Here is a 14,238-nt window from a genome sequence, read left to right on the forward strand (position 1 = left end):
GTTCAGTTCAGATGATGAACTGTTCGGTGCAGAGGTCATTATGTTCAGTAGAGAACACAAAATATTGTGTGATACCGTTATTATGTTCAGTTCAGATGATATCCTGTTTGGTGCAGATGTCATTATGTTCAGTAGTGAACACAAACTGTTGTGTGATACCATCATTATGTTCAGTTCAGGTGATATACTGTTCGGTGCAGAAGTCATTATGTTCAGTAGTGAACACAAACTGTTGTGTGATACCGTCATTATGTTCAGTTCAGATGATATCCTGTTTGGTGCAGAGGTCATTATGTTCAGTAGAGAACACAAAATATTGTGTGATACCGTTATTATGTTCAGTTCAGGTGATATACTGCAGAGCTCCAGATAATTTTCTTGGCCAAGGGGTTTTTACCCCTCAAAATTTAGAGTGAGGGGTAAAATGCAAATTCTGAAAAACTTAAGGGGTAAAATCTGTCAAAAAAGCATTTTGCATTTTTTATAAACAAATTAAACTTATTGTTGTGTTTGTTTGTTTATTTTCTTTTTTTAGAAAAACCTTTACAAATTAAATACTGATTCAATGTGAAACAATACAAAACATACCCTGTAAAGTAAGACTTTCAGAGTATACAGGAACTCAAGTTTAGGATACACAGCAAGATTATCAGGACTTCCATTTTCAAAATTTGGAAGTCAAAGACTTCAAAATCTCTGATATTGGAGGTCACATTATATGGGTAAAGAAGGAAAGTATTGATTTTTGGAAGTCACAGGCCAATTGAAGGAGTATAAGACTCCCAAACTTCCACTAGTGGAAGCCTCAAGTTATTCTATTTTCTAGGAGTCAATATTTTTCTTTCTTTATTTTTGTTGGCAAGTACCTTATCATGTACTCCAGTTTGAACAATTATAGTTGAAATTAGAATTAAAGAAACATAAACAAGATTTTTTATCTTTCCTTAAAAAAATTATTGGTCTGAGAGAAAATTGTCCGCAACTGTAGACTGGGTACGAAAATATTGAGTACAAAAACTGCAGGTGAATAACATGTTATTTGTTCCAAACAACTAAAGTTAAATAAATTAAAATATATTTTTGTTTATATTGAGGCATAAGTATGTCAATAGATGCCTAAACAAACTTAATACTGTGTTAACTCCTACGATGATTATCTGGCACATTTCATCAATAATTTCACAGGTTGGTAGATCTACGGGAGTTACCTCCCTTCTGTGTTTCCTGCTACTTTCGTTTTTAACATGCGTTGTTGACAACAGAATTTTTAGTTTTCAATGCAATTAAATGGAAATATATTGTATTTTATGCTCAAAACATTTTCTTTCTACATATCAAATGTTTACACTTCTATTCTTTTACGCATAAATTTTGATATACGAGCGTATTTTCATTTTGTTGTGCGTAACTGTGACGCACGAATTTTGAAAGTGATGCGTATTTTAGATTTTCTATGCGTATTTTACGCTTATACGCACGCTATCTGGAGCTCTGTATAATACTGTTTGGTGCAGAAGTGATTATGTTCAGTTCAGATGATGTACTGTTCGGTGCAGAAGTCATAATGTTCAGTTCAGATGATGTACTGTTCGGTGCAGATGTCATTATGTTCAGTAGTGAACACAAACTGTTGTGTGATACCGTCATTATGTTCAGTTCAGATGATATACTGTTCGGTGCAGAAGCCATTCTGTTCAGTAGTGAACACAAACTGTGGTGTGATACCGTCATTATGTTCAGTTCAGATGATATACTGTTCGGTGCAGAAGTCATTATGTTCAGTAGTGAACACAAACTGTGGTGTGATACCGTCATTATGTTCAGTTCAGATGATATACTGTTCGGTGCAGAAGTCATTATTTTCAGTAGTGAACACAAACTGTGGTGTGATACCGTCATTATGTTCAGTTCAGATGATATACTGTTCGGTGCACAAGTCATTTGACAATGCGCTGAGTGGTCATACAATTATGTTGGGTTCATTCGGATATCTTCGCGTCAAACAAGATGGCGGGCGGGAGCAACTAATTTCCAGAGGTCACGTCGAGGCTCATGACCACTAAATTGCCAAAACAATTTTCTTCCCCGTAAATACCATCGGGAGCTTAAGAACGTTATTTCAATAAATTGGACAGATCGTATGGCATATTTAAAACCCAATGGGTATTTTATCAAGTTAATTTATGACTATACTATACTGTTACAGTCATAATGGGCACAGTATATAAAACTTAAAATATTGGTAAGGGTAGCCTGTTCAAGTCACACATGACCACCGTAAATAAAACTTAAAATATGTGTGTTGGTAACTTTTGAGACTCACACGAAATTTCAAATATGAAACATAATATACAAGTAAGGCAAACCTATTTGAGTCACACATGGCCACAGTTTATGGAACGTTAAATATAAGTATGGAAACCCCATTTGTGACACACATGACCACAGTAAATGGAACATTATATATAAGAAAGGGTAGCCTAATAAAGTCAAATAAGGCCAAAGTATAAAGAAAATTCTATATAAGTAAGTGAAACCTAATTGAGTCACACATGGCCACAAGATATTAGACATAATGTTTAACTCAGGGAAATGTATTTGAGTCTAATTTTATTAGGCTACCCTTACTTATCTTACTTATATATAATGTTCCATATACTTAAGTCATGTGTGACTCAAATAGATTTCCCTTACTTAAACATAATGTTCCATATATTTTGGCCTAGTGTGACTCAATTAGGTTTCCCTTACTTATATAGAATGTTCTTCATAATGGGGGTATGTGTGACTTTATTGCGCTACCCTTACTTATATTTAATGTTCCATATACTGTGGCCATGTGTGACTCAAATAGGTTTCCCTTACTTAAATATTATGTTCCATTTATTGTGGTTATGTGTGACTTTTAAATGGGTTACCAACACATATATTTTAAGTTGCATATGCTGTGGCCATATGTGACTTTAATAGGCTACCCTTACTTATATGCTCCATATACTGTGGCCATGTGTGACTCAAATAGGGTTCCCTTACTTATATATGATGTTTTATATTTTAAATTTCGTTCGCTGTGTCCATTTGTGACTCTTATAGGTTACCAAACAGATACATTTTAAGTTTTATTTACGGTGGTCATGTGTGACTTTAACAGGCTACCCTTACCCATATCTTAAGTTTTATATACTGTACCCATTATGACTGTAACAGTATAGTATAGTCATGAATTAAATAAATAAAATACCCATTGGGTATTCAAAAGTCCAATTTATGAAAATAACGTTCTTAAGCCCCCGATGATATTTACAGGGAAGAAAATTGTTTTGGCAATTTAGTGGTCATTAGCCTCGACGTGACCTATGGAAATTAGTCGCTCCCACCTTGTTGCCCGAAAATATCCGAATGAACCCAACATAATTGTGGTATCACACAACAGTTTGTGTTCACTATTGAACATAATGACCTCTGCACCGAACAGTATATCATCTGAACTGAACATAATGATAGTACCAAAAAACAACTGAACATAACGACCTTTGCACCGAACAATACATTGACTTGACTGAAGAAGATGATATCAGCACACAAGATAATGATAGTACCATTTAAGATAATGATTGTATCATTTAACAATTCTATTTCACGACTGAACAGAAGGAATAAAGCACCCAACAGCATGTCATTGCAACTGAAAATAATAAAAGTATCACCCAATAATACACTGCCTAAGCCAAACAAAATGATAGTACCACTCAACTGTTTATTTTCATGGTTGAACATGATGAGAAGAGCACCAAACAGCATATTATTATAACCGAACATAATAACTGCAACACCCTACAACATATCTTTTTAACTCAACATAATTGTGTTACTACATGCCTGTTTGTTTTAAGAACTGAACATAACGACTTATGCACCCGACAATACATTGACTTGACTGAATAAAATACAGTCAGCACACAACATAGCACTTCAATATCTGAGCACATTAGGATTTCCACCCAGCATTTTGTATCTCGGACTCAACAGAAAGATATTTAACCAGGTATATCATTCATTCTTAACATAAGACAGTCCAGGCGTTCCATATCTAATATTCTATTAAACCATTATTTAAACATTATAAAATTTATTATTGCAATTTCTTAAGAAGTAATTATTTATTCATTTTCGAGGCAAAATGTGCCTTTAATTCCAAAATCAAAAAGAAGCATTAGACGGTTAGATTATATAGTTATATATATGGCCAATGATTGAAAATTTGGAAACTGTAATAGGAGACCAACAAAAAATAGGTGGTTTAAGAATTTTTTATTTATTTATTTATTTTTTTTATTATTATTTTTTTTTTTGGGGGGGGGGGGGGGTAATTTGGCTTATAAGACAAGCATGCTTGATGATCGATCGAAAAATGATTTCGCTTTGCGTAGAAACTTTGACTCATTTTCGGACACCTTTTCATAGAAATAGAAAATTTATAAATAGGTTTATTTTAACAAGAATACTTTCATCTGTTCAAGTGTTCAATCAGAGCTACGAATCTGGTAGCAATCATTCGTTTATTAGTATGTTTCTGGCATGTTCTTCCCGGGAAAAGTCGGATGTAGCATATTAAAATTTTTGGAAACTATGGATTTTCACTGATTTAAGTGTGCCATAAATTGACAAGTGCTGATTTTAGAATTTATTTCTAAAATTCATTTTTAATTATTATGAATTTTGTTAAATCTATTATATTAGAGCAAAAACATGTGAAAAAAAGTGTTGATAAGGATCTTTTTTTTGTTTCAAATAAAGATGACAAAGATTGCATCAGCAGCGCAGTTAAAGAAAGTGCTTTTTTGAGAAATTATGTTCAAGTTACTCTTCAAATAGTTTTCGATTGAGAGGAGGGCATGACTTAAGTATTTATCAATCGGTATTGTAATTAAATGTCAGTTTTATTTAAGATGATCTTTATTCTCTTTATTTCAACTGAAAATTGGAATATTAAAACTTAATCAAACAAGATTGTAAAATATTTACAAATATAAATATTTATTGACGTCAGCATTTCAAAGTGTACGTCATGGTTCAAGGATGAGATGTAATACATGCCATTTTTATGCAGTTATATTTTGTATTACAATGATTTGCTTCTGTAAAGCTACTGAATCATTACAAAATGAAATGGATATACAACCAGACTTGGTTTCTTCTCATAAACACAGCTTGGAGAACATAACCATCAACGACAACAAAACACGGGTTGAGTCCTTGGCTACTTTTCTACGTATTCCAAATGTGCATAATGATGATGATAATGATGATAAATCAATCAGTAATCATTCAGTGCATTATTTTCGTAGTAACTTTCAACACAAACTTTCGGAGCAAAATACTTCCGGTGCACAGGTGACACCGCCCGCATATGAGAAACCAAAAAGGAAACTGCCCATTGCAATGATCATTGCAGGACCGACAGCGGCTGTAAGTGTATTCGTTTTCCTGTGTGTGGCTTATTATTTTCACAATGCTCAACTTAACAGAAAAGCTAAACGTCTGTCAGTGACGTTAACTGTGCATCAAGATGTGATTTCCATAAATTCTAACTGTAGTTCAACAGGCATGATTCCGCCATCTCAAAGATATGTACATACAGCACGATTTTCTCGGGATAGTGACATACTTGGCCCCCGAAGAAAAAGTATGGTTTCAATACATACATTGTCGATTCCACCTAGTGCCATTGGGAAGAGAAGCTCAAACTGGAGTGCAGTAGCGGATCAAGAGCTCTTGAGCATATCTATGCCTAGAAGACATTCCACATTTATTCTTTACATTTTATTTTCAGATTTTATATTTTATATATAACAAGAATCCTAAAAAAGAAGTGTTTCTCTCTTCACATGCCAGTCTGAAATTAGATTGATAATCAGTTCCTTTGTACAATTTAGTTGTTTAAACCAAATACCATTTTTACGTTATTTACAAACGGTCTATGTGCAAGAATAGTTCGTTTGTTACCTTAATTCATACATGCATTGAACGATTAATAAAATATCGCCATGTTATGACATTTCAAAATTTAGATTAATGGATCAAATTTATATTTTTACTTAGAATGCACGACAATCTGATACATCCTTTAAATATTTTGTGCGAATTTGAACACTTATCCAATTTACGACACGTTTGATTTCAATCTTCCAAATCTTTGTGGAAGTATTCGATTCTGTATTCTATTGATGTGTTAAAAATATTTTAACAATATGCGATTTGATCTTGCTACTTGATTCGATGCCACGACCACACCTCATGTGACCAAAACTTGGGGCCATGAAAATACTAAAATCATTCTGGAAACAATTAATTTATAATAATCTACTTTACAAAGTTTTCAGCCTCCAAACGAGGTTGAAAGCCTTGTGGAGTATATATCTAAATATTGTCGCTTTTTTTCTTATTTTTATTTTTTTTAGCTGTTAGAATTTTGTTTCGTACATTATGCACACTGATTATGAAAAACATCTTCTTAAGTGTTAAAAATCAAATTGGAAGGTTGGAAGGGAAAAATAAACTCGGTTTTGTGACGGCCAAATTTTGCTTGTGGTTACTAATCAGGGGAAGTTAACGTTACTGTTGCAGGGAGTTTGTTTTTCTAACATTATACTTTACATCAAGTTTATCAGGTTTGCAAAATATTCTCTTTGTTTTTCAAATAATTAACCGTTTTATTTGATTAAATGATTCATTTTTTTAATGGGACATATCACATTGTGTGCTGCGTTTAATATGTGAACTGACAAAACTTCTTTCTTAGTTTTTAAAGAAAAGGAAAATGAAAGGATTGTCTGTGATTGAAGATTTCGTACGCAATTTAATGTTTCAGGACACATAATGACTTATTAAATAGATGTGAATGACCGCCAATCATTTTGGTTCATTGATATTTTGTTATCTGTATTTGTTGATATATGAATGTAATATCAAATTGTGATTATTTCACAATTTTGACTATCATTAAAATTGTGAAATCGGTAAATGTCCGTCCGTTTAGATCATTGGGCGAGCTGAAATTGAGCTCGGACACTGAGTGTAATATTTTATTTGAAAATTGATCCTGATCAGGATCCATGCTGTTCACTATCAGTTTCTCTACTTGTAATAGAGTTGGTAAGCGAACAGCATGGATCCTGATCGGACTGCGCGGATGCGCAGGCTGGTCTGGATCCATGCTGGTCGCAAACGCACTATGTTGGTTTTGTCGTGACGCGGCTCAATATTAATTTCTCCGCAAGAGACCGACTACTAAACCCACAAGATTTCTGAATCAGAGCTGAAAGACAAATTAAAATATTACATTTATATATCCCATTTAAAAAAAATGAATCATTTAATCAAATAAAACGGTTAATTATATGAAAACAAAGAGAATATTTTGCAAACTGGTCTGGATCCATGCTGGTCGCAAACCCATTATGTTGGTTTTGTCATGACGCGGCTCATATGATAATTTCTGGATAGTTAACCAGGAAAGTTGGTTGTGTGGATCGACCAAAAGGATGTTAAAATCGGCGAAAAAAGCAATAGAAAAAGAAACAAGCAAGTACAATAATGAGACGTAAAGTAATAACATAGTATGTTTTACTGGTAATCTAAAGTACATGCTGATATAACATAAAACAAGGAAGATAAATCTGCATTGCATATACACTACCTGTAGCATACGCTGTGGAGTTATCTCTCTTATCAACAAAGAAAACGGCTCTTGTAATTTGTTTAAGATAGCAATAAATCTATATTTTTGTGTCTTTTTACCTCTGTGTATGAATGAGACTTAAAACTAAAGTATATAAAAGCTTAGGGATATAATTAACTGTAAGATGTATTTCCAAATCTAGTAATAAAACATAAAAACCAATTTCAGTGATATATTCGCTACTACTCCTAATTGACTAAGGCGAAGCAATAATAAAACAGTTTTACTTGATAAGTAGAATTCCTCATAAAACTCTCAATGTTCTACAAAAGAGTCACGGCTGGTACTGCAATCTTATATCATCAGTTTTCAAGGTATGGAAACCTACTAATAAACTAAATACCCTAGTTTAGTTTAGAGCAGAAAGTTTCTAGATTCAGGCTAATTTTCCTGAAATTTTTGAAAATTTATTAAAAAAGTATAATATTTTGAAATAACCAAAAGAAAGCAATTTACACATTATCAATGACAATTGCAGCCCACGTAAATTACCAAAAAGAAGTAAAAATATGCAAACATAGCCTTAACGCAGTAGAAATGTATTTATTAATACTGAAAAATCAGTCATAAATCGTACATAACATGTAAATTATTACTTAAATCTTGATTTTGTTTACTTTACCTAAAATGTTATAAAATGCATATTTCTCAAGTTTGATTTTATTGAAATACTTTGGTTCATCTGGAGGTATGCTGCCTTAAACATATTCATTTTTACTCGATTGTAATAAAATAGCTTAGAGCTTTTTAAAACCATTCACGAGTGTGTCTCCTGGAGCTTACCAGTACTGGTGTCATATTAGGAAAATCGGATTGTGAACCAACTCAAGCTCGAACCCACAATCCGTGGTTTAGAGGCAGACACTTTAATATTATGTCACCGCTCTCATTGAAAACATGCTAGTCGACCGGGATCAAAAGTTAAGTACGTTCATCATTAGGGCCTGCAGTACTTTGATTTAGCAGTCAATGTCTTAAATACGAAAGACCGGTGGCAGCATTTCAACTTCTTGAATTATCGGGATCATCTTCACGAATTCACAATTTCAATTTAATGAATTCACTATTTCAACATAAGGGATAACAGAACTCACGATTTCAACTTCATGAATTCCCGATTTCAACTTCACGAATTCCACTTAGCGAATTCACGTCTAGAATCTCACGGTTTCAGCTTCGAGAATTCACGATTTTAAAATCACGAATTCATGAAATTGAAATCGTGATGTTCCAAACGTAAATTCATGAAGTCATTGAATTCGTGAAGTTGAAATCGTGAATTCCGTTTGTTAAAAACTTGAGTTAGCTGTTCGTCTTCAGATGAGTTGACATTTTTTTCCAACATTTTTTAGCAAAATCAAATTGAGAAAAAATACTTAGACTTTTAGAAAAGGAGATAAAAGTAATAAGTTCCATGTTATGTGCGATCTATTGCCGATTTAACAGTATTATTCACCTTAATTCCTACTGCATTACTAACGCAGTAAGGGCTATTTTTGTGTATTTTGACCTTTTTGATAATGTCAATGGGTTGTAAGCGCTGTTTGCAATGGGAATGTTAATATCTACTTTTAAATACATTTTCGAAATTTTCAAACATGAATCTGGAGTAGTGCTTTAAGTTAAAGTTATTTAAACATCTTTTGACTCCGCTGATGGTCATGACCCGGGAGAGGCACAAACTCTAGGTAAAGGGGCAGACTGTTACAACCGGACAACCCATCATGATTCAGCATTCAATTTATACAGGGGCGTTGAAGGCAAAAGGGATGAACCATACGCTGTCAACTTTCTCAGTATCTCATTGTGAGGTTGCGCAACTGTTGTCAGAATTTGAAATTTTAATGGCGCGAAACCGCCATTTAAATGGTAAATATGACCTCTCGAAATGACATAGATCAGTAATTAATATAATGAAAATAACTGAGTAATCATATAACTCATACTAGAGGCGGAAGAAGGCTATATACGTTTTAATGAGAAATTCAAAATGATTTACTGCTTAAATTGTGGTTAGATATTTTTTATTCTGAATTTTATTATGCTCCTATCGGCACAGAAAACTCATTTTCATGTAGCTTCCGACATATGCAGAATATGCTAAATATTGCAGCAAATTCAAGTTTTTTTGGTCAGAAATGCATCAATTTATTGTAATTAATTTAACTAAACTAAAGTAAAAGTTAAATTTTTAAAAACGAACTGTTTATTATGTTGTCTGCTATGTGCCATGTTGTATTTTCGTGGGACACGAAAATTCGACAAAGTGGTTATTGTTTAAGTACCGTCGTGTTTTTGCCTTATGCCCTGCGCAGCTTCATTCGCCAATAACATGCATCGATTTCAAAAGTGATGACTGACATTTATGAATAAATTTCCCCATCATGAAGTCGGTGTATAAAAAAACAACGTCGTCAGCAAGAAAAATTATCATCATCATCTTTAACACCATCAAAACCATAACAATCATTACCTCCATCGTATATAACATCAAAATCGTTAAACTCTTGATCACGTCTATAAACATCAAAATCATTAGTAGCTTCATCAAAATCATTAGCAACATCATCAAAATCATTAGCAGCATCATCAAAATCATTAGCAGCATCATCAAAATCATTAGCAGCATCATCAAAATCATTAGCAGCATCATCAAAATACTGATTATGATGTTGACGATGTACTGATGATTATAACCATGATGATGATGATGATGATGATGATGATGATGATGATGATTGATATGATGTAAATGATGTAATGATGATGTTGATGATGAAGATAATGATGTGCCGCTGCTGCTGCTGCTATTGCTGCTAGTGTTGTTGTTGTTGTTCTTTTTGTTGATCATCATCATCGTCATCATCATGATATAAATAATGTTGCTTTTTTGTTTTTGTCTTTTTTTCCCTTTTTTTAACACAGCGTATGTGAATTATATGGGGAAAAACGTGTGCAATGAATACCAATTGCACGCATATACAATTTACTTTGTAAAAATGGTGAATCTTGTCATATACAGCACCTTTCTGTTGACAGCTTTATTCGTTTCAATTGTGGACAAGTGTCGATAGAAAAAGCTCTCCGGCAAGGCCTTTTCGTTGAGAGCTTTATTCGGCGTTAAAGTGGGCGGCAGAAACCAGAATCAAAATAAATAATGATGTATTCATGGACGTATGAACTGACTTCCGGGATAGCTTGCTTGGATATCGACCTCGAATTCCTTAATCATTAGTTAGTTAACAAGGCAGCTTCTGAAATGCCTTTGGATCTTTTTGACCCCGCACATGTTTGAATTAATGCACGAAAAAACTTATGGGTCTCGCAACACAAGTACAAAATGGAAAGTCGGCATTAACAGTGTCGATTGCACTTTAAAAACGTTTTAGAAATTATTCGAAACGTAAAATGATTTGTAAAACTCGGCTTTGGAAATGGAACAGCATTAAATGCTATGGTAACTAATGTCATTTGTTGATATTCTATAAGTCCTAGATATACATTAATCTTCAAGGTCTTGTTCATTTTTATTTAGATAAAATCGGAATGGGGTATACCATGTACTACATGCCATTACCAATATAAAAAAACGTCTTTGACCATGTATTTAAATTACTGTGTGCTAGTGGCAAGTGCGCTGCTAGTAAACGCTTAAACATTTTCCCCAAATCTTTACGGTTATTATGGTCCATGAACACATTTTACGTAATAGATTATTTGAATATTTCAAATAATTCAAGAGAGGTATGTTAATCATCTTTATCCACATTTAATAAAAGATGGAACATGTGTTTTCTTTCTGTGGAAAAGTCCAATGTGTTGTATAATGTTGTATAAATAGCTCTTGAACATGTAAGATGCTAATCGCTTCAAGAAATAGCGCAGAACGAGAAATAATTTGTATAATAGAAATTAAAGTGTAAAAATTGTTTATTTTGACCTCCAAACAAGATATTAAATCACTATAACTGTATTACTTGCTATAGCGCAAAATAATAGAATAAGACTGAGATGTATACACAATAAACAACTTTTTGAAGTTTATTAGGTCGCCAAAAATAAAAAGCTTTTGGAGGGTCAATATTATAATAACATTTTGAGGCTTAATGGGCCTTTAAAATGTTATCTCGGTATTCTACTTCAAAACATATAGATGAATAAACAAACCAACAAATAAGATTTGCTTAGATCATTTATTTGCAATAGAGTGAAAATAGAATAAGGCAATACAATCAATGCTTTTGGTCGCCTATGGGAAAGATTATATAAGCCTACTATTAAGTAATTAGAATAATATACTACTAAGTACGACAGCAAAAGATATAAAAAAAAAGAATGAATCACAGCACTACCACACCTATTATATATTCTATCATTCTTATATTATTCCAAACATTCCTGTACTTTTCGGCCGTATACAATTTGTCTTCATCTTGATTTCCGGTAAATTACTGGGCTATTTGTCATCTTTACCCAATACGGAAACGTTTCCACGACCGATAATCTCTTGTAAAGATACTTCTTGTTTAGAATAAGCAGCATAACGACAATTTATTGAATTTTTATCTATTTAATTGTACCTTAAAGGTAATTTCACCTTTCCATGTATTTCAGATGTTTAAATTCTAAATTTGTTTCCACATAACAGTTACATTTTTCATCTGAATTGAGTAATTATTTGTTTGTTAGATACATGTCATGGTCACTTTACACTACAATACCATTTGGTTTGGGTGAAAGAGAAAGGAATGCACTTTTTTTAGATACAATTTTCCATGTGAAAATGATATGTGTTTATTGTTTGGTTACGGGAAATACTTTAGTATCAAAGTATGCGCTTATTTCGGTATTTTCTTGTATTCAAAACATATTTTCAAGATTCTACAATATTTTTTTTAATTAAGTCACACAGGAAGAAACGAAAAGAATTTGTTATTGTAAGGATAAATATATATAGGGCTTCCATTCACATTTGTTCTGGGGTGTTCTTGCATTTCTCCCACATTGTGTATTTCTTGTAACCCGTATAGCATCCGCTGACACTCCTTTTCGGCTTACATGGGTCCCAGGGCTCGCAGCATCTACCCCAGTTTTTATTGTGATCTACGTAACACCAATAGTAACTTGCCTTTCCAATCTCCTGGTGCATCCCACAGGGTACTGATTCCACGCACTTCCTACCTTTCGTATCTATAGATCCAGCGTCGCCACAATATTGCCATTTTGAACCAGACTTACACCACATGTAGTTGTAACCATGGAAATCGCATGTATCTGTACAGCAATAGTCCCAGTGGTCCTGGGCGTCGGTGTAGCACCATTTGTATGAGTAACCATGATAACCGCATGTAGTATCTTGTCGGCATCGCGTATTACCTGCAGTAAAGCTGTTGAACTCCAAACTGTGCATAGAATACCTTCAGTGCGGATATCCATGCAAAACTCATTGAAATCTGGTTCATTGTAGTCTAAAAGCTCTGATAAATCAGAGAATTGCCCTGGAAAGTCCAATGGTTGATGAGGATTCAGTGGTTGAGACATGGGCTTTCCTTTACACCTAGCGGTACATTGATTGATCTGTCTCTTCACGTTGTCCTTCATCGTACAGTTACTTGCACCGCCCCGTTCGACGTTCATCCATGAAGTGATCCATTGTTCCGTGCAGTCAGAATCGTCTGCTTCTGGGCATGTCTTAATAAAGTCGTTGATCATCGCAGCATTCATTGAAAGTTTCGCAGATTCCTTGCAAGAGCAGCATAAGTCTTTATCTATACAACGAAGCATGCAGCCTTGGAACGTTTGCCCAGGATTATTTTCGACACGTAAAACATCGTCGTCTTGCTCTTTGCGGTAACCATGGGTAACCGTACAAAGAACAACTACCACAAAGATGTGTGCAAATCGTGGCATGTTGAACTGAAACCAAGCCTGCAAAAAATGAAACATTTCTGATAGTATACACATGAATATTGATAAAGATTTACTGTTCAAATTACAAAACTTAATCAATTCATTTATTATTTATTAATTTATTTATTAATTTATTTACGATAATCAAACAAATAATCAAATCTTGAGCTGAACAGTTTCTTTCTAATCAGACGTGTTTTGCATATTCAAATTATAAATAACATGCACTTTTTAAGAATTAAATTAATGAAAAAAATTCCAACTTAATGTAAAATGCTTAACTGTCAAATGAAATACATACCACCGTTACCAAAGCAATGTAACTGTGACTTTTTCTTTGCCGTATCAATATAATATATACGCTGACTACTGTATCCGCCTAGATTGGCCGTGTGCCCGAACTTCTTGATGAAAAGAGATAAACTGTTATCTCTTAGCTAGAATTTTAAAATCTCAAGTTGTCATGAAGGCTACTAATATTTTATTGTTTTAACGGCACAATTTGTCTTAGAAATGAATATGTTTTCTTCCTCAGATGGGGAAAGCAAGTGTTTTATAATTTTAATTATGCTTTTCAAAATTATTTA

General features: G+C 33.5%; 1 protein-coding gene across 1 annotated transcript; it reads right to left on the bottom strand.

Moving 5' to 3' along the window:
* Positions 1 to 11,920: 11,920 nt before the first annotated feature.
* Positions 11,921 to 14,102, bottom strand: LOC132757533 (uncharacterized). The gene is made up of 2 exons (XM_060748843.1): positions 13,953 to 14,102; positions 11,921 to 13,669 (listed from the first exon to the last, which is right to left on the bottom strand). Exon 2 carries the CDS (start codon positions 13,649 to 13,651, stop codon positions 12,932 to 12,934), a length of 720 nt encoding a protein of 239 aa, XP_060604826.1. The 5' UTR covers positions 13,652 to 13,669; positions 13,953 to 14,102; the 3' UTR covers positions 11,921 to 12,931.
* Between the last annotated feature and the right edge of the window lie 136 nt (positions 14,103 to 14,238).

The sequence above is a fragment of the Ruditapes philippinarum genome, unplaced genomic scaffold (assembly GCF_026571515.1).
Source record: "Ruditapes philippinarum isolate M1 unplaced genomic scaffold, ASM2657151v2 ctg3624_1_1_1_1, whole genome shotgun sequence".
NCBI classification, from domain to species: domain Eukaryota; kingdom Metazoa; phylum Mollusca; class Bivalvia; order Venerida; family Veneridae; genus Ruditapes; species Ruditapes philippinarum.

Bases quoted from the DNA above. Each gene is read 5' to 3' on its own strand.
- LOC132757533 (XM_060748843.1), bottom strand. From the start codon at position 13,651: ATGCCACGATTTGCACACATCTTTGTGGTAGTTGTTCTTTGTACGGTT.